The sequence below is a fragment of the Rhamphochromis longiceps genome, linkage group LG16 (assembly GCF_057381845.1).
Source record: "Rhamphochromis longiceps isolate RC_006_pf linkage group LG16, R_longiceps_female_GT1.1, whole genome shotgun sequence".
Taxonomy (NCBI): Eukaryota; Metazoa; Chordata; class Actinopteri; order Cichliformes; family Cichlidae; genus Rhamphochromis; species Rhamphochromis longiceps.
Window position 1 is genome coordinate 7,265,578 of NC_140572.1, and position 19,056 is coordinate 7,284,633.

At 39.0% G+C, this 19,056-nt stretch overlaps 1 protein-coding gene across 9 annotated transcripts in view; it reads left to right on the top strand.

Moving 5' to 3' along the window:
- neb (nebulin) overlaps window positions 1–19,056 on the top strand; it is a 70,111-nt gene that overhangs the window by 39,176 nt on the left and 11,879 nt on the right. For 8 of the 9 annotated variants that reach the window (XM_085383427.1, XM_085383420.1, XM_085383422.1 and 5 more), the window contains 45 exons: window positions 15–119; window positions 244–351; window positions 457–567; window positions 2,232–2,429; window positions 2,666–2,770; window positions 2,875–2,979; window positions 3,071–3,175; window positions 3,284–3,391; window positions 3,482–3,595; window positions 3,769–3,966; window positions 4,293–4,397; window positions 4,522–4,626; window positions 4,751–4,858; window positions 4,979–5,086; window positions 5,182–5,289; window positions 5,416–5,520; window positions 5,612–5,716; window positions 5,810–5,908; window positions 6,006–6,110; window positions 6,244–6,348; window positions 6,446–6,550; window positions 6,756–6,860; window positions 7,161–7,265; window positions 7,374–7,478; window positions 7,612–7,716; window positions 7,834–7,938; window positions 8,979–9,083; window positions 10,352–10,453; window positions 10,572–10,679; window positions 10,776–10,880; window positions 10,981–11,085; window positions 11,177–11,281; window positions 11,408–11,512; window positions 11,625–11,735; window positions 11,844–11,954; window positions 12,093–12,194; window positions 12,365–12,469; window positions 12,999–13,088; window positions 14,189–14,302; window positions 14,598–14,702; window positions 15,232–15,336; window positions 16,024–16,128; window positions 16,827–16,937; window positions 17,636–17,746; window positions 18,545–18,658. In XM_085383427.1, coding sequence (XP_085239553.1) covers window positions 15–119; window positions 244–351; window positions 457–567; window positions 2,232–2,429; window positions 2,666–2,770; window positions 2,875–2,979; window positions 3,071–3,175; window positions 3,284–3,391; window positions 3,482–3,595; window positions 3,769–3,966; window positions 4,293–4,397; window positions 4,522–4,626; window positions 4,751–4,858; window positions 4,979–5,086; window positions 5,182–5,289; window positions 5,416–5,520; window positions 5,612–5,716; window positions 5,810–5,908; window positions 6,006–6,110; window positions 6,244–6,348; window positions 6,446–6,550; window positions 6,756–6,860; window positions 7,161–7,265; window positions 7,374–7,478; window positions 7,612–7,716; window positions 7,834–7,938; window positions 8,979–9,083; window positions 10,352–10,453; window positions 10,572–10,679; window positions 10,776–10,880; window positions 10,981–11,085; window positions 11,177–11,281; window positions 11,408–11,512; window positions 11,625–11,735; window positions 11,844–11,954; window positions 12,093–12,194; window positions 12,365–12,469; window positions 12,999–13,088; window positions 14,189–14,302; window positions 14,598–14,702; window positions 15,232–15,336; window positions 16,024–16,128; window positions 16,827–16,937; window positions 17,636–17,746; window positions 18,545–18,658 — 4,959 coding nt within the window. Of the gene's footprint in view, window positions 1–14; window positions 120–243; window positions 352–456; window positions 568–2,231; window positions 2,430–2,665; window positions 2,771–2,874; window positions 2,980–3,070; window positions 3,176–3,283; window positions 3,392–3,481; window positions 3,596–3,768; window positions 3,967–4,292; window positions 4,398–4,521; window positions 4,627–4,750; window positions 4,859–4,978; window positions 5,087–5,181; window positions 5,290–5,415; window positions 5,521–5,611; window positions 5,717–5,809; window positions 5,909–6,005; window positions 6,111–6,243; window positions 6,349–6,445; window positions 6,551–6,755; window positions 6,861–7,160; window positions 7,266–7,373; window positions 7,479–7,611; window positions 7,717–7,833; window positions 7,939–8,311; window positions 8,414–8,978; window positions 9,084–10,351; window positions 10,454–10,571; window positions 10,680–10,775; window positions 10,881–10,980; window positions 11,086–11,176; window positions 11,282–11,407; window positions 11,513–11,624; window positions 11,736–11,843; window positions 11,955–12,092; window positions 12,195–12,364; window positions 12,470–12,998; window positions 13,089–14,188; window positions 14,303–14,597; window positions 14,703–15,231; window positions 15,337–16,023; window positions 16,129–16,826; window positions 16,938–17,635; window positions 17,747–18,544; window positions 18,659–19,056 lie in introns of all 9 variants that reach the window. The other variant, XM_085383426.1, reaches the window with a different exon arrangement.

Consider the following 19,056-nt stretch of genomic DNA (forward strand, 5'->3'; position numbering starts at 1 on the left):
TTTTTCTCTAATAGTTGAAGTACAAAGAGACTTTCAATGCAGAAAAGGGTCATTATATTGGCTCAGATGATACTCCTCAACTGGCCCATAGCAGGGAGGTGGCTAAGATCATCAGTGAGGTAACGTAAAAATAATAATCAAATCCTTTCTAGATTTCTAATTTATTTATTGTAAGTTCTGTGTTATATACATGTATTGTGCCAGGCTTTTCTTAAACTTTGCACATACCTTTTGTGGTTTTAGAAACTCTACAAATCAAACTGGGACGAGTCGAAGGCTTCAAGCTACCAGCTGAACCATGAATACATCCCACTGGTCATCTCCAAGAAGAGCAGGGACATTGCTAGTGATGTGAGTGTCTTATATTTCTTTAGAACTGTGATAAAATTAAATCTAATAACATGATATATTTTATTCTTGCACTACTGCAATTTTTATCATTCTAAACACCATTAGGTCAAGTACAAGGATACCCACGAAAAGGCCAAAGGTCACTACATGGCTGGAACCCTGGTGGACTTCCCTGAAGTGATGCGCTGTGGAGACCAGGAAAAGAACAAGGCACTGGTGAGATACTACAAAATATAGTACAGTATAAAAAACTACACCACTACACAATGCACTGAGAAATAAGAAACCATTAGTAACAACAGGCACTCAAAGAGGCAGCTCACTCTCTGGACAGTATTTACTGTTAAGGAAACAATGTTGTGTTTTGTATCTAATAATTTGGTTTTCTTTGTTGTTTTTAAATATACTATGAGAACTTTGTAGTGCAGTAAAATACAAATAAAGGGAGCATGACAGATGTTGATGTTTTGACTGTATAAACATTATGTAGGAACAATATGAAGTTATTATATAATACTATGATACTCATAGTACTATATAATACATATTATATCATTAAAAGATATAACACATTTTGGGGCCCACCTGCAAGAAAGGCAGATGTGAAATGTAAAAGTGAGGTCAGAGCTCAAATGTGACGTGATAACTGGATACAAATTTTAATGTAATATTCAGAATCCAGATACAACAGTATAATTTCCTAAATGTTGACAATACAAACAAAGGCAGCAGAATTTTTATGCAAAGTTTTAAAATAAAAGAGCTTCTACAAAAATACATGAAAACTTGATGATTTTTAAGTTGTTTTTTCTCTTGTTATTTCAATTATATTTGCATGTCCGAAATAAAATTCTATCTATCTATCTATCTATCTATCTATCTATCTATCTATCTATCTATCTATCTATCTATCTATCTATCTATCTATCTATCTATCTATCTATCTATCTATCTATCTATCTATCTATCTATCTATCTATCTGTCTGTCTGTCTGTCTGTCTGTCTGTCTGTCTGTCTGTCTGTCTGTCTGTCTGTCTGTCTGTCTGTCTGTCTGTCTGTCTGTCTGTCTGTCTGTCTGTCTGTCTGTCTGTCTGTCTGTCTGTCACAAGTTGTGCTATATGTCTGAAACATAACCTCCTCAGCAGAGGTAATAAAACACATTAGACAGAAGGATAGCAGCAAGACTGAAAGGGAAGGTTTACAAGACAGCAGTGAGGCCTGCTGTGATGTAGGATTTGGAGAATGGTGACGCTGATGGATAGATGGAAAAAAAATGAGTATATTAGAAGAACAGCTCTAGTCGAGTAGTTTGGTGTCGAATTAGAGAGGCAAGGCTGAGATGGTTTGGCTACGTGCCGATAAGGGACAGTACATATGATGGAGCTGCCGAGCAGGAGGAAAAGAGGAAGACCTCAGAGGAGGTTCATGTTGTAGTGAGGGAGGACATGCAGTAAGTCGGTGTGACAGAGGAGGATACTGGGGACAAGGTAAGATGGAGTCAGATGATCCGCTGTGACGATACCTAAAGGGAGTAGCTGAAAGAAAAACATGGTGATTAATAAAATATGTTAGATGCCACTATATGTGTATTACAAGTATATAGAATCAATAAGTCTCAATGTATTAATTTTATTTTTGAGATCATAGACTGCATATAAGAATAGAGAAGGGGGCGGTTGTGTAAATTGGTAATTAATTATTATTGTTTCTAACTCATCCTAAGGTCAATAGATATGTATTCTGACCGTTTATTTGTTTATCAAAGTGTTTTAGTTACCCTTGTGGATTGAACTTATTTTTTAATACGTGTAAACTTTATTTCAAATTAATCTCTTTTGCATCGCTAATCAGTAAGTTTCTATCGTGTGTGTCTAAACAGAGGGTCTACCAGAAGGACTACAATCAAACCAAAACCAAAATCCACATCCCATCCGACATCATCGCTAACCAGGTAGCTAAGCGGTGCCAGGACATGCTGAGTGATGTTCTTTACCGCACCTACCTGCACCAGTGGACTTGCCACCCTGAACAGGAGGACGCCATCCGTGCCCGCAAGACCAACGAAATCCTCAGTGATGTAGGTCCTCCTTCTGTGCACGTCTGCCGCCTGGTTGTGCCTGATTGTTGTGCGAGATCCCGTACAAACTTGTATTACATGAAGTATTACATGAAGCATTATCTAGACATTATACAAAATCTTTTATCTTTGTATTTATATAAACGCCAGAAATGTTATTACACGTCCCACATTAATAGATGTTTCTATCTGCAAGCAAATATATAATGTTGTCTGGGTTTATTGTCATTTGATAGGTGTTCTATAAGGATGACCTGAACTGGATGAAGGGTATTGGTTGCTACGTTTGGGACACACCAGAGATTCTTCGTGCCAAGAAGTCCTATGACCTGCAAAGTGATGTGAGTAAAAACATGTGATTCCTGAATTGTGTGTGTGTTTATGGGGATTTGGATTTTTTCTATTTGTGTTTGATAATGTACTTATATAATATGCTCCCGTATAGCTTAAATACAGAGAGAACGCCAAGAAGGAGTTCAACAATTACTCCATTGTGACAGACACCCCGTCTTATGTGACTGCTGTCCTGGGCCACACCTGGGCCAGTGAGGTGAGTGAGCTGCACTTTTAAAAACTACAAAATTAGTGTTTCAGTTTTGAACTCATACTGAGTGGATTAATGAAACATTCATCACTGACAGCTCAACTACAGAGAGACTTATCAAAAGGAGAAGCACATCTACACCACGGTTCTGGATACCCACGATTACGTCAGATGCCAAAACTTCAAATACATTTTCAGCAACGTAAGTGGAGATCCAGTAAAAATGTCTGTCCTCCTGTCACTGATAAGAAGTGATAGATATCTGTAAATGACATGTTTATGGTGACGTTCTGGCTTTTTCTATCAACAGAAAAACTACACTTCTACCTGGGACAAAATCAAAGCGAAGAGTTACCAGATTCCACATGACGCAAACGCCTTGCAGCACGCTAAACAGCAGAAGATTATTCTCAGCAATGTACGTTTCAATTTTTATTTCATATTATTGTTATGATGATGTTCAATTTCTGATCTTTACAAGGCAATATGAATCCTCTCTCCCGTTCAGGTGAAGTACAAGGAGGACTACGAGAAGTTCAAATCTCTCTACAGCCTGCCCAAGTCACTGGAGGACGATCCTGGAACTGCTCGTTGCGTCAAAGCTGGAAAACTCGTCCTAGATGTAAGCTCCATTTGTTTTGCCCTTACACCTTCCACATATTGACATTTCTCTTGATGAGCAATAGAGCGGCTGTGTTGTTTGATTAGCTCTATATTACAAAAACATGCATCCCTGTGTAGATTTTATTGTGCATATGACAACTGAAAGAACCATCTGTTTTTCCATCATTGCAGCGTCTGTACAAGGAGAACTATGAGAAAACCAAGGCCAAGAACCACATCCCCCCAGACATGTTGGATATCCTGTCTGCCCGTAGTACCCAGAATGCCGTCAGCGAGATCAACTACCGCAAGTATCTGCACCAGTGGATTTGCATGCCTGACATGCAGGTGTACGTGCAGGCACGCAAAGTCAATGAACAGCTCAGCGACGTAAGTAGCAGTCCTCAGCTTTGATATTCTGTGCTTGTTATTGCTTATTTTGTCAGCTCTATCATTCTCTGTGCTATGATCCTATATGTTTACATTTTATATTTTTTCTTATTTTATTTGTTTTTGTTTTTCATTTTTGTGAGAATATTGAAAATCAGTTAAACCACACTGAGTTTTTTTCTATTCCTTTTTTGTTTATTTCTTAAAAAATATGAAAGGTCAGGATGTTTTGTTGCCTTATTGTATGTAAAAGAAATCAAATAGCTACATTCTTGAATCCTATGCACTGAAACTAATTTCAGCCACAACATTTTACCTCTCCCCAGATCTTCTACAAGGATGATCTGAACTGGCTCAAAGGTATTGGTTGCTATGCCTGGGACACGCCAGAGATCCTCCGTGTCAAGAACGCTGATAATCTTCAGAGTGAGGTTAGCCCAAGCAACACACTCATTCTCCATCCTCTTCATTGTTTTAAGTTTCTAACTTTAGTTCATCTCCTTTATAAGGATTTTGTCCTAACAAATGATTGCTATGCTTCATTTTTGATTCTAGAACAAGTACAGAGCCAAAGGCAAAGATGCTTTCAAAGAATATTCAGTGGTGACGGAGACTCCAGTGTACGAGACCGCCAAGCAGAACGCTCAGAACCTGAGTGACGTAAGGGATTTTATTGTCTTAGATTCATGCTAGCTCAGTAGTTTGTTAACACTCTCTTTGTACATTACAAACGAAAAGAAGTAAGATCGCAAATCTCATCTTTTTTTTCCATTTGTTTTCCCAGCTGCACTACCGCTATGATTACAACGCCAATATCAAGGGCACCAACACCGCTCCTGCTGTTACCATTGAAACAGAAAGAGCCCGTCTGGCCAACTACATCCAGAGTGATGTAAGATAACGTTCCTTCATATTCAGTGTGATTGTTTAACAATTATTATCATATATTGTATAGTATCAATATTTAAAATTTTTAACAACATCTCTCATCATGTGTGTTGACTTCTCTTAGAACTGGTACAAAGAAGCTAACAAGAGCTTCATGCCAACCGGTTATTCACTGCCTCATGACACCCCCCTCATCAAGCAGGTCAAGTTGAACACTGTTGTCTCCAGCAATGTAAGTCAAACACACGCTTGGGCAGATCAGAACTTTTTTATTTTTACGGTAATTTGATGTCTCTGAATGACACACTTTTGTTTTTATCCTTGCAGGTGAAATACAAGGAGGCCTATGAGATGGTGAAGGCTAAAGGCTACACTCTTCACCCAGAGGGTGTCAACTTTGTCACTGCAAGGAAGGCTAACAAGATCATCAATGAAGTAAGATGACACACAGCTGTTATACTTAAGCCAGACCCACTGTTTTAGATTAATATTTCATTTCCTTGTGATGGATGTTAAATGCTGCATAAAACAGTGCTGTGCATGTGTTTCTTGCTCCTCCAGCGTCTGTATCGTGAGACTTACCACAAGCAAAAGGACAAGATCCACACAACCTATGACACTCCTGATATTAAACAAGTCAAGATGAACCAGGAGCACCTCAGTGACGTACGGGCACCCACAGATTACAACATTCATGTCCTTTTTTTAAAAAATTCATGCTGTAAGATGGACTTTTTTTGTTCCCTTCTTACCCTAGTTGTGCTACAAAGAGAAATACTACAACAGCAGAGGCCAGCTGATATCGTTGCCCATAACGCCTGAGCTCATGCACTACCACCACGTCAATGAGATCACCAGCGACGTATGTAAAGAATAAAATTAAAACAAAACCTCTACAAGGTGGAGTTTGAAGATGTTTTTTAAAATAATTTTTTTAATTGTTTTGTGTTTTTAGCTGAAATACAAAGAGGACCTGATGTGGCTGAGAGGCATTGGCTGCTTCTTGTATAACACCCCAGAGATGGTCCGTGTCCGCGACGTCACCAAATTCAGGGTACGTCTTTTTGGATAGAATGGATTCCTATTTTTCCTTTCCAATGCATATTCAGGCATCTGCATCATTCATATAAACTATTTTTTCTCTCTTATAGGTGAGCTATCCAGTGGAGGCTAAGAAGAACCTTGCTAAATTCTCTGTGGTCCTGGACACGCCTGAGTATAAGCGTGTGACTGAGCTGAAGACGCACATGAGCAACGTGAGTTGGTTTCCTAAATGTGCTTCATCGTATTATAGCTTCATGTGATCTGCTTTCCAAACAAAAATGAGCTTGCAGTATATTCTAAAAAACAAAAGCCACACGTTTTGACATTCGCTCTGTTTCTTTCCAGCTGATCTACAAAGCTCAGAGCAAGGAGGACATGGCCAAAGTCACCACAACTGCAGACTCTGTGGACATTCGGAGAGTCAAGTGGGCCCAGCAGCTGGTTAACCAGGCAAGCTCAAATAAACAGCATGAATAACTGAATCTATTATATGTATGTGTGTGTCTTTCCTGATAATCTAATCAATATTTTTTCCCTTCTGCTACAGTACCAGTACGTAGATCTGGCTGCCAAACAAAGAGCTCATTTCACTCCAGAAATCAATACTCCAAATATGGGCCATGCTAGAAAAATGAAAGTGTTCTACAGTGATGTAAGTCTGATCCTTCGTTCTCATTTAATGCCGCTGTCACTGAAACCTCAACCTAAAATTGTTTGTATTTTATTTTGTTTACACTATTTACTGTAGCTGCTTTCTATATACTCTTATACTTTGCCAAAATAATTGAAATTACAGCAATTGCAGTCTCCTCTGAAGCCAATTTCTAAGGTGTTGTCTCAATCGTTTCTTCCCTTAGAACAAATACAAAGAACAGTATGAGAAGATGAAACACCGGTACACTGCCATTGCTGACACACCTCTCCTGATCCGTGCCAAGAAGTCCTACCTGCAGTCCAGTGATGTGAGTTTGCTCATTTAGGAAACTTGTGATTTAGTTTGAAACTGTTATGCATTCAGGAATTATAGGAGTCAGACTGTTTGTTAATAATTTTTCCACTGAAAACGGTCAAATTTAAGAGATTTCATTAACTAATAGTGAATTTTATCCCATGTCAAAATATAAATATTCTTTATCTGTTTATCTGATTTTACCCTTTTACCACAAATACTGTACAAGTCAGTGTGAAATTGTAGATGCTATAAATCACATTATGTGTGTTTGATGAATGTATATGACACGTTTTCTCCTTCGTTTCTTCAGCTGCGCTACAAAGAAACCTTTGAGCTTTCCAAGGGACACTACCACACAGTCAAGGATGCTCTGGACATCACTTACCATCGCAGGGTCACTGATGACATTAGCGAGGTCGGGAGTTGAAATGATCTGGCTCATTGTTAACTATAAATGTCTTTATAAATGTACATGTTTTGAGCTTTTGCATCTCCATCTACTGTTTTTTTCCTCTCTTATCAGGTTAAATACAGAGAGAAGTATATTAGCTCTCTGGGGACCTGGAAGTCCATCCCCGATCGTCCCGAACTCTTCTTCAGCAAGATTGTCAGCGGTAACGTTAGTGACGTGAGTACTCGTGACTTTATTCACCGTGTGGTAAAATGTTTACAGTTCATTAAAGAGTATTCAGTACAATGAGCACTGAGACACTACACAACATTTCAATTTAATTTAATCTCATTTTATGTGTTTTTTTTAGGTCAAGTATAAGGAGGACCTGGATTGGCTGAAGGGTATTGGCTGCTTTGTATGGGACACACCTGAGCTGGTGCAGGCTGAGAGGAACAAGACGCTCTACAGTGAGGTAAAGCATCAGTGACATTAAGCTTCATTTTTATTTATATGGCACCTGTTTATGATTTGCAGTATCGAGGTATAGTTTCTGTATTTTCTTAATAAAAGTTGTATTGTTTGTCTGCAGAGACTGTACAAAGCCTCCTTTGAGAAGAACAGAGGCAACTTCAAGTATACCAGCGACACTCCATTCTTCCAAGCCGCCAAGCAAGCCTCCGTTCTCATAAACGATGTGAGTCCCGTCATTCTTTAACCTCCAGCAATAAATAAAAATTGGATTTAGTTTGTTAACGCATTTGTAAATCAAATGAAACAGTTAACCACATTTCTATTTTTCTGTGCTTCTCTATTGGACTCTCAGCGTGGAGGTAAAAAAAAAAAAACAGGAATTCACTGTAGTATTTTATAATTGCCTACACTGTTTATCACTGACTGTTTTTGTGTTTACCCTTAAAGTCAAGTGTTTAAAATGTTTCCCTTTGTTCTTTACATCAGTCAGTTTTTACCTTCCTTAAATTCTTAAAATGTTTCATCCACATGACGCGAGATGAAACATTTTGTTCTCTGGGGACTCCTTTTTAACTACCTTCTGACACTTTGAGCAGAGGGCTTACAGAGCAGACTATGAGAAGACCAAGGATAAGTTCACCATAACTACAGATGATCCTAGATATCAACTGGCCAGGGAGAACAGGAAGATGAGCCAGGTAAACGCCCTGGTCACGTTGTACCACCGGCCTGCCACCTCCGGTCTGGTCCCCGAAGAGCCCTGACACCGGTGCATGAGGTTGTCAGCAGGACTGCTGATGGTGGACATCGCATGGCATTTATAGAGCTCCCAACTCAAAAAAAATTATTTCCCTTTTGTATCAGTTTCTTCATTTTGTCCCACACAGGTTGCTGTTGAACTGCCACTCAAACAGCAGCTGGAATGCTGAGTGTTATGCAGTGTTGTCCTTCATCTGCTCCATCAGAAATGACAGTTTAATCACTAGCACAGTAACAATTCAATCCACTGAGCCGATCGTCTCACACTCGCTGTAGATGATCATCCCTGTCACTCTGAGGGCACAGATAAGGACAGACAGCACCATCGTCACACTTGGATCCGGAGTTCTTCTCCAGTCCTCCCCCATGTTACTGCTGTTTTCCTTTTGTGTCCTCAACTATGGCATGCTGTGTGTGTGTGTGTGTGTGTGTGTGTGTGTGTGTGTGTGTGTGTGTGTGTGTGTGTGTGTGTGTGTGTGTGTATGTCATTGTGTATGTGGACAGAAAATGTATAAATCCAGAGCAAAGGATCTACTAAAGGGTGGCTGCAATGAGCTACTCCGCCCTGACATCCTCACAGCCCTTTACCAGACCACTATGGGCAGTAAGGTAAACAAAGAGAGAAGGGAAGCATGATAACTTTGATCTCTGTCCACAAACAGGCACAAAATAGACCATGTGTTATATATCATAAGACTCAAGTCATAGATGGAGGTGACTTTGTTCCTCCCTGCTGTTTGTGGACAAGGTCTTATCACATAAAATCCCCATCCTGCAGAAAATCTTTCCATCCAGTCATTCCATTTAAAAGTGGCTTTAACTCCCACATAGTCCATCCTTCTTCCATGCTCTAATCCCTCCATCGCTCATTTGCTTTTCTTCATGGGCAATTCATTACCGAAGCTTTAACACTGTTTGCCCAACTGCCTTTGAGCAATTTGGTATCTAAAGAAATGCAGTAAAATTTAGTACATTATAGCTTCTCCTGGAATTTGTTAGTTTTGACCAAAATAGCAATCACAGAGTCTTCTCTTATGTTAAACTATATATATATAAATCAAATATATATCTATATATCTATATATATATATCTATATATATATATATATATATATATATATATATATATATATAATATATATATATATCTCTCTCTCTCTCTCTCTCTATATATATATATATATATATATATATATATATATATATATATATATATATATATATATATATACATATATCTCTCTATATATATATATATATATATATATATATATATATATATATATATATATACATACATACATACATACATACAACATCTTAAACCATGTGGGCACTGCAGACTTTCATGATGGTGGTAAGGCATTTAACTGTCTTTATTGTCACATGAATAATGCATCCCTCTGTGCACGTGCACGTCTCTCATCGAGCATGCCTATAAGCTTTTCCATTGCTTTGTTTCACTCAGTCGATGTTGCATATTGATTTAATTATAACTACATGCTAGCCAACTTGCTCCGATAGTGTTTAAAAGCTATCCAAGAAAAAAAAAAGTAATTAATTTTTCCTTAAAATTAGCTATAATATGCTATAACGCTAGCGATGTTTTAAAATTAGCGCTATCATCTCAACTGACTCTTAAGAAGCTGAAATAGGACTTTTTTTAAAATCTGCAGTAGGGTTGTACATGTATAGTGTCTGCAAGACTTTTTCGATGTTTTCTTGGACAGTTTTTCTACCACTTTAGAAGTTGCTTGTTATATTCATAAAGACAACAACAACAAAAAAATTCATAAAGACAAGCAAATTAATACAGCAGCAATTTCATTGCATGATGCTAACTTTCTTTTGTTTTCACATTATCCTTGTTCTATCAGTGGAAGTATAGAGAGCAGTATGAACGTGCCAAGGACAAGTTCACCTCTGTTCTGGAGACTCCTGAGTATGAGGCCCACAAACGCAGCAAGAAGATCAGTGATGTAAGTGTTGGGTTTGCAAGGTTTTTATTATTATGTTTAGATTTTTACAAGAACTTGTGAAGAAGCAGTGGGTTTTTTTGTGTTTAAATTTCACCTGTTACTATCTACATCTGCTTAGATCATCTACAAGATGGAGTATAACAAGACCAAGGCAAAGGCTTACACCTTACCTTATGACACTCCACACCAACAACACATGAAGAAGGTCAAGGAGATCACCAGCAATGTAAGTCTGCACTGCACTTTTAAAATATTCTTTCATACACTGGCACAGGAAACCAAAATACAAAATGTACTTTTGTATATTTTATGTGTCTTGCAGCTGAAGTACAAAGAGGTGTATGAAAAGAGCAAGGCCCACATCAACATTGACCCCGAAGCTCACGAGATCCGTGCCGCTAAGGAGGCCTACAAGAACATCACCAATGTGAGCATCTCGAGTGCCAGAATTTTCAAATGACATTTTTAAACCCAAATTTGTGCTAACATCCAGTTTTTGATTCTGTTTTATTTTGCTATATTTCTAGCTTGACTACAAGAAGAAGTATGAAGCAACCAAGAACCAGTGGATCTGGACAGCGGACAGGCCCGACTTTGTCAATGCTGCCAAGAACTCCTTGCAGCAGAGCGATGTGAGTTGGGACCTCTTATTTTAATGTGTGTCATTTTAGCAACATGCAGCACTGTTGCTCTCTTTTTTTCACCGCCATATTTTACCAACAGGTTGAGTACAAGTACGACAAAGAGATCATGAAGGGCTGCGTGATACCTGTGGTCGATGACAAGTTAACCTTACTGTGCATGAAGAATGCTGAAATGGCCAGTGAGGTAAGTTTCCCCATTCTTTATTAGAGACACCATATTTAGTTAAAACTACTAAAGGCCAGATAGTGATGCTTAAGAATGTGATGTTTAATGTCCTAAACTGCTTCTTTTTTCTTTTGCCCATCCCAGGTGAAATATAAACAGAAGTATGAGAAGGAAAAGGGACACTACATGCCTGTCCTGGACACTCCTCAAATTCTCCATGCCAAGGCTGTGCGTGTTCTGGCCTCAGAGGTAAGAACTGTTCAGCAAAAAATTAACTGTACTATAGGGTATATATAGTATACCCTTAGGTAAAACTTATGAGTTTTTAAATGTTTTTATTCTTTATTTTATTGTTCATCAGAGCAAATACAAGGAGGCCAGTAAGAAGGAAATGCAGTCCGGCTCATTCACCACCCTGCCCGACACTCGTGATACTGCCCACAGCAGGACAGTCAACAAACTTGTCAGCGGGGTATGACTGTCTTACTATTACATGCGTTTCACAAAATGAGCTCAGCCAGCGTGTAACCCTGGACTGTTTGTTTGCAGCTGGGCTTGATGTGCTGTTCTATCTTTTTAGAAAGTGTACAAAGAAAAGTTTGAGAAGGAAAAGGGCAAGTCCATATATAACCACATGATTGTGCCGCCTGATGTTCAGCATGCCATGGACGTGGCCAAAAATCAGAGCAATGTGAGTCATTTCCACAAATGGGCTAAAACAGTTGGGGTAGTTGGACTTGGGGGTAATTTTTTCAGCTTTTCATAGTTGTCTGTGGATGTGGAAGTCAGGTTTACTATATTGCATTTCCAATTTTGTCCAACTGGACAGGTGGCCTACAAGAAAGATGCCAAAGCCAGCCTGCACTACACTACTGTAGTCGACCGTCCTGACATAAAGAAGGCTACCCAGGCTGCTAAACTCATCAGTCAGGTAACCATGAAGTACACTGATACTGACTCACCAGCTCAGTACATGTAAATGTGTTTAAAGGCTCAACTCAAGACAAAAGAAGAGAAAAAAGGAGCATCCCTATAGTACCCATCCCTGTACTGTAGTTTCTACATGATCAACTGACTCTTGTCGGGTCTTGTGCCCATCAGATTGGCTACCGTGAGAAAGCACGTGAAGAGGCCAGCCGTGGAGGCTCTCTAGCCCACCGCCCAGATATCGCTTTGGCAACTGAGGTGTCCAAGCTGACAAGCCAGGTACACTAAATGAATTTGCTCACCTGTCTCATCCAGCCCTGGACAGTCGGGTTCCTTTGCCACTGGGTCGCAACGATTGTCATCTCATAGAAAAGGCTTCCCTTGTTTATTCATTTATTCATTTATTCATTCATTTAATTATTTATTTAGGTGGCAGCCAGTTGGAAAGATCAGCTGCCTGGATTTTAACTGTCAGATCAGCTTCCACAAGCTAATATTAGCAGACTAGTAGTGCTGTGGTAGATGCTTAGCAGCAGTCGTGTTGGCCTAATGATACAACTAGCAGCTCTTCCACTGCGCTTCCTCTGCCATCCTGCATTATAATCCATGTTACTCCATGAAAGTAGATATAGATGTTTAACCATACCATTGTACATGTCCCACCACCATCCTTATACCTGTCCTCCTCTTCCTCCATCCTTCAATACTATAACTCTTCTTCTCAACCTTAATCTCTTTCCTCTTCTGTCTACTTCCATAACATCCTAGTCTGTGTGTTCTCATCCCTCCATCTCACTGCGCTTTGTAGGTGGAGGATAAGCCCTCCCTCCATGGAGCAGCTTCCTATGATACCCCCCTGATGCGCCACATTAAGAAAATGAGTGCGGTGACTAGTGATGTAAGGAGGTTTATGCCCTAAAACTGACGGACTGCTGCTGCTTGTCTGTCCTCTCTGTCTCTCTGTCCCCCTTCCTGCTGACCCACAGACTGGCTGAATACAGGGTTCACTGAGCCTTTAAGATAAACATCTGGAACTTTTGAGAAAATATTGATTCACAAATCAAATCTTACAAAGTTCCTATTTGATTTGCTCTTTCTTTTCTTTGCAGTGTCCACCCTCTGCTTTTTTTATATTTCCATTACAAGATGTGCCTCATTGCTAAGCATAGAGAACAGCGTTACTGCATTAGCTGCCTGGCGCTAATACTATGTGTTTATTTAAACTGTCTTTTCAGATTTTTCCCATTATTTCCCTTTAAGTCTCCATGTCTGTTTGTTTCTGAATGTGACAAAAGGCTTTTCTAAAAATGAACTTGAATTGTTCTTAAAAACATGTGTATGTCCAGTAGTTCACCGTGCTGTGCTCCATTTTCATCGCAATCCTAAGGGGTGGTGTAGGCCCTCCTAAAAGTTTGGAATACGGTTACAGTAGTGAAAAGTTAGCCACAATTCCTGTTAGATATACACATGTTTTTATAGCACACCTTTTCAAACGTGTTCCTGTGTTCTGCCTTCACTCTAAAGTGGTTTGACCTGTGGAGCCAAACCACACCTGACCTGCGTCCACAACCACACCGCCTTACCTTTTCCATATATATTTTATTATATATGAAGTTCATGTTTGTGTTTATGTGAATTACAGGATGCTTTATTTGCTTATGTTTACAGTACAAAGCATCTTGTCTGATCAGTTTGATCAACTTTAAAGTTAATAAATGCATCAGAATCAGTTTTACATTTGCAACCAATCTATTACACACTTTTCATTACTGCTCAACATATTTATGAAAGAAAAAACAAATTAAATACTTAAAATGTGGCGCAGAGCCTGTGCAAAGCTTTTATAAAACTATCTGCGAGGAATCTGAGTCACTAATCAAATCCAAAAACTGTTGTCCTTCAGTTGTTTTTTACTATGATGGAGACGTCGGCTGATGTTGGTTTCCTCTCAGTCAATACATAAACTAACTTGTACACATATCCTACGCTAATGAACAGGTGAAGTACAAGGAGAAGTTTGATAAGGAGATGAAAGGAAAGAAACCTCAATATGACCTGAAGGAAAGTAAGATTTACAAGACTCTCAAGGAAGCCAGTGTGCTGGCCAGTGAGGTGGGTGCTCGCGTATCTTATCATCACTTCACACCGTTTTTATCATAGGCCAAAAAAATCATTCATTTTTTCCACAGTTGTTATACTTTTGTATAGTTTGTCTGATTGGTTTATCTATGGGAGTAAAGCAATATCTGATTTTGGCATCCTGGTGTTGTTACTAGAACAGAGACAAACTAAATGTATCCTAGTAATTCTTTACATTTCTGTGAAATTCACCATTTCAAACAAATATCGCCCATTATATATTACCATAGTGTCTAATTAATGTGACTGCTGTCAATATAACACACAGGTGAAGTACAAGGGTGACCTGAAGAAGATCCACAAACCTGTGACCGACATGGCTGAGTCCCTGTCCATGAAGCACATCACGAGCACCAGCAAGCTGTCCAGCGACGTAAGCTGCCTGTGTGACTATTAACCTTTAACCCTCTCACATTCCCAAACAGGAAGCTGCAGCGAGCGAGTTTGGTTTCGTTGCACAGTGTGCTGAACTCTGTTTCCATCACCTCACAGTAACAATCGGCAAAATGTAGCAAACTGCTGACCATCTCATGGATTTATGCACTAAGCTCCATCATAAAAGACATCCATCATTCTCTGACCTCATCTGGTAGTGATCTTTACCCATCTCACTTTTGACCTTTGACCCCGAATACTATCACCCTCTATAACCTCTACTTCTTAACCTTTTCAGTGACTTTTTTTCCTCCGTAGTTCAAACAAAACTAGTCTTTTATTAATGTTCACTTAACACCGACTTCCTCTTCCTGCCTTTTGTAGATTGACAATTATTTTAACATAACTTTAAAAACCCTTATGTTTAAATGCTATTATGTTTCTTTCTATCATAAACTATGAGGATTTTCTGCTAAGTAATGATTCGCTGTACTGAGCTGCCTTACTTTACTGGGAATCCCCCATAGTACTGCTACAAGAAGAAATTTGAGGAGAGTAAGGGTCACTACCACATGATTCCCGACACACCCGAACAGCTCCATCACAAGGAGGCTTCTGAACTTCAAAGTAACGTAAGTGGTTCATACTCCCGTGGGGCAACGAGCACTCGACACAGTAAAAAAAACACTATTGTGGGTTTCAACTGTGTCAGACAGTTTTCCTTCCCACTGTCGCCAAAGTGCTTGCTCACAGGTTGATTGTTGGGTTTGTTGTTGGGTTTTTCTCTGTATGTATATTTTTAGGGTCTACCTTACAGTATAAAGCGCCTTGAGGCGACTGTTGCTGTGATTTGGCGCTATATAAATAAAATTGAATTGAACTGAATTGATAATACTTTCTATGTTTATTATACTGTAACAATTTTAATGGGGTGTTTTAAAAATGCTGTTAAAATTGATATTTTAAAAAAATAAAAAATAAAATAAAAACAAAAAATACTCATTTTGTAATTGTTTATGATATAGCATATTTGGTATTATAGTTTTCTTTCCAGGGAGTCATTTCTCATATCAAGTCACTGTTAAATACCTTGATTGCATAATCAGTCGCAGTGAAGAGCCGTGCAAGCTTTTCTTTTCTGTTCTCATTTACATTAATTACAGTAATTTAACTTGTCTTGAATCTTACTGGATGGATACACCTTACAGCTTTTCTGTTTGATTTTCCCAGCGTACAGAAATGAATGGAAACCATGTGATATCCCCACAGTGTGTCTTTCCTTTGCAGACAGTTGAGTATGTTTGTGTGGGTCGTTACAGGTGAAATACAAGGAGAAGTATGAGAAGGAGAAGGGCAAACCTATGCTGGACTTTGAGACACCCACATATGTGACTGCTAAGGAGGCTCAGCACATGCAGAGTCAGGTAAATAAGCCTTCTGTTAACCTCTGCCAATGAAGTACGCACAGATGCAGTACGTTTTCCCATTGCAGACCTCTCTTAAAATCTTTAGTGCCTCCTTAAGCGCTATATTAACTTGTATTGTGTTGCCTCTTGTTGCTAGTTGGATGCAAAGCCATTGTTTATGTTATGCTTACAGAATGATTCTAAAGTATGGAAAAACATTTTACAATGCCTTTAGTAACTTTATTACACCAAAACTGCAATTCAGTAATTTTATAGTCACAAAATGTTTTAAATTGCAGAAAATTCACATCAGTAGCTCTTTACAGTCGTCCTATTGTAATACTGTGGCAGTGTAAAATGCGCTGAAAGGAAACTCACCCGGAAACTTCTGTATTGTTCACTTAATGCTATGACAGGTTATTTTCCTGTGAAGATGTCAAAGTAAAGTATGTGTTTGGCCTCTTTCCTGGAGCCTGCTTTATAGATTTTAATTACAATACGATATCCTAGTGTAGTTCCTTTTTCACAACAAACACCTCTTACACCTCCACACATGCACTCAGACACATTTACAGACATCAGATATACAGTTATGGGTGCTATCATGAGCAGAATGGTGCAAACAAGAATGAAGGGAGCTGCATTGTGAACCAGCACTGCTTGCATGTGGTTATCTGAGCTCTGTCTGTCCCTTGTGTTATCTCTGTGACCAATAGAAAGACTATAGGAAGGACTTTGAGGAGTACATGAGGGGAAAGAACCTCTCAGGCTTGGAGGTCACCCCTGCCATGATTCATGTCAGACACGCCACCAAAATAGCCAGTGAGGTAACTAAAGGACAACTTACATCTGATGGTGTCTCCTATTTACCTCACCCAAGCTTCATAATCGTACTAAGACAACATCACAATCGGTCTCTTTTTCTTTTCACCACTTTTTTTAGCCCTTCCCAGTTTGTCTTTTGCAGTATTATTAGTTTATTATTAACTTTTGCATGATTGTCTACAGAATAATAATGACCTACCCATCCTCCAGCCATCATGTGTCTTCCTAGCAGTAAAGTACTCAACTAATATTGAATAGATCTTCATTTTACAGTCCTTCACCAAGTAGTAGCTTACCACCAACTTTATGTGACAAGACTGCATGCATGTAATCATTTGTGTGAAACAACAGGGTGAAATGCTGATGTGAATTCCCATCTTGTTGATTTCCTTGTTGTTTTAATGAAGATTTTGTTTCTGCTCTTTCTGATTAAATGTGTTTCAACTTGTTTTTTCATTAGAATCCTGCCAAAATCACCAACGTCTCCAGTTTTCTCTGTAACAATATCACCGATTGTAATGATAATACATAAAAGCAGTGAATGTGTCTCTGCGTAACTTGGAAAGACTTGGTGACTTTGAGCTTTTTAAAGGCAAGCAGCAGAACTTGCCGACTGTATCGTTTGTCTGTCTGTGTGCTTTGGCCTGGCCTGCCTGTGTGCCCTTCTCTGCAGTCTCTCTGTTCTTCTTCCATCCTGTAGAAAGAGTACAGGAAGGATCTAGAGGAGGGGGTGAAGGGTAAAGGTCTAACTGTACTGGAGGAAACTCCGGAGCTTTTGAGAGCAAGAAATGCCACTCAAATCCTGTGTGAGGTACGACTGACCGAGAGGTGATGCGAACAACATCACGCTCTCATCCGAATGACTTCCAACAATCTCGCTCTTCATGAATCCTATCCCCTCTTAACTAAGCTTCACCATTGCACTAAAAGTGAGACTGTTGGGTTCACTCGTCCTCTTGTCCCTGCTTTCTTATGTCACTAATTTCCCATCATTGTATTTTGTGTTTCATGACCATAACCTAACCTTCATCTGCACCCTATTTAATTTTGCCATGATTTTCACTTGTACTCATATTTATTTGTGTGTTATGAATCCTACAAAAATCAGCCTCAGTTGTACCCAAAGCATATCTTCTCTTCTCTTGTTTTTCAAGTCAAACATGCAATGTTGAATTTTTATAGAATTTTAATGACTTTATCTTTTTTCATAAGTGATCCCGGTGCTTGCAGATCTCTTAATTGTTTTGTTGTTGTTGGTAGTGTTGTTTTTGAAAAGATATACTCTGAGTGCATTTGAGGTTGATTTGTAGATTGCAAGATAGATGTATGATGACTTAATGAACAAACTGAAGAAGTAGAAATAGTCTATTTTATGTCATGTCTCTAACTGCTGACTGCTGTTGTTTTATTTTCAGTTCTGTGTCAAGCTTCACACTCAGTCTTGTTACCACATCCGTTACGTAGATTCTGCTAACTTTCTCTATTCTCTGACCCCTCATGATTTCTGGTTTTGCAGCCCTCTTCAGTATGAATGAGTAGAAACCCCGTTTTGTGTTTTTTTTAGAGTAACATTATCATGTGTAAAAATTTTAACTTTTGGTGTTTACAGAGAGAGTACAAAAAGTCTCTGGAGCAGGAGATCAAGGGCAAGGGAATGCTGGCTTTGGCTACAGACACCCCAGACTTTATGAGAGCCAGGAATGCCACGGAGATCCTCAGTCAGGTCTGAATCTTAAATGTTTTTTGCATCGCTTTCTTGGAGCAGTGATTTCCAGAATGTGAGCTGCAGGCCCCTGATATGAAATGAAGGTATTATGAATTAATTATTTATGTAAAAGACAAAAAAAATCAGAGTGATTGCAGGTTAATTTGGACTGAAAAGATTCCAAGAGTAACAAAAGTCGAACATTTAGACTAGACAGAGTAAGACTGGGCTGATGAGAGGGCTATTTCTTCACACTAGGCTGAGGCTGATTAGGGAAGGGGAGACATGTGGGGAATGAGACACGGGTGAAAAAAGTCAGCACAATGACAACATTGGAAGTAAACTTACATAATGCACAAAGAAAAATCAAGCTTTGAGGAAAATGGGAACTAACTAAAAGACAAATGCTAAATATA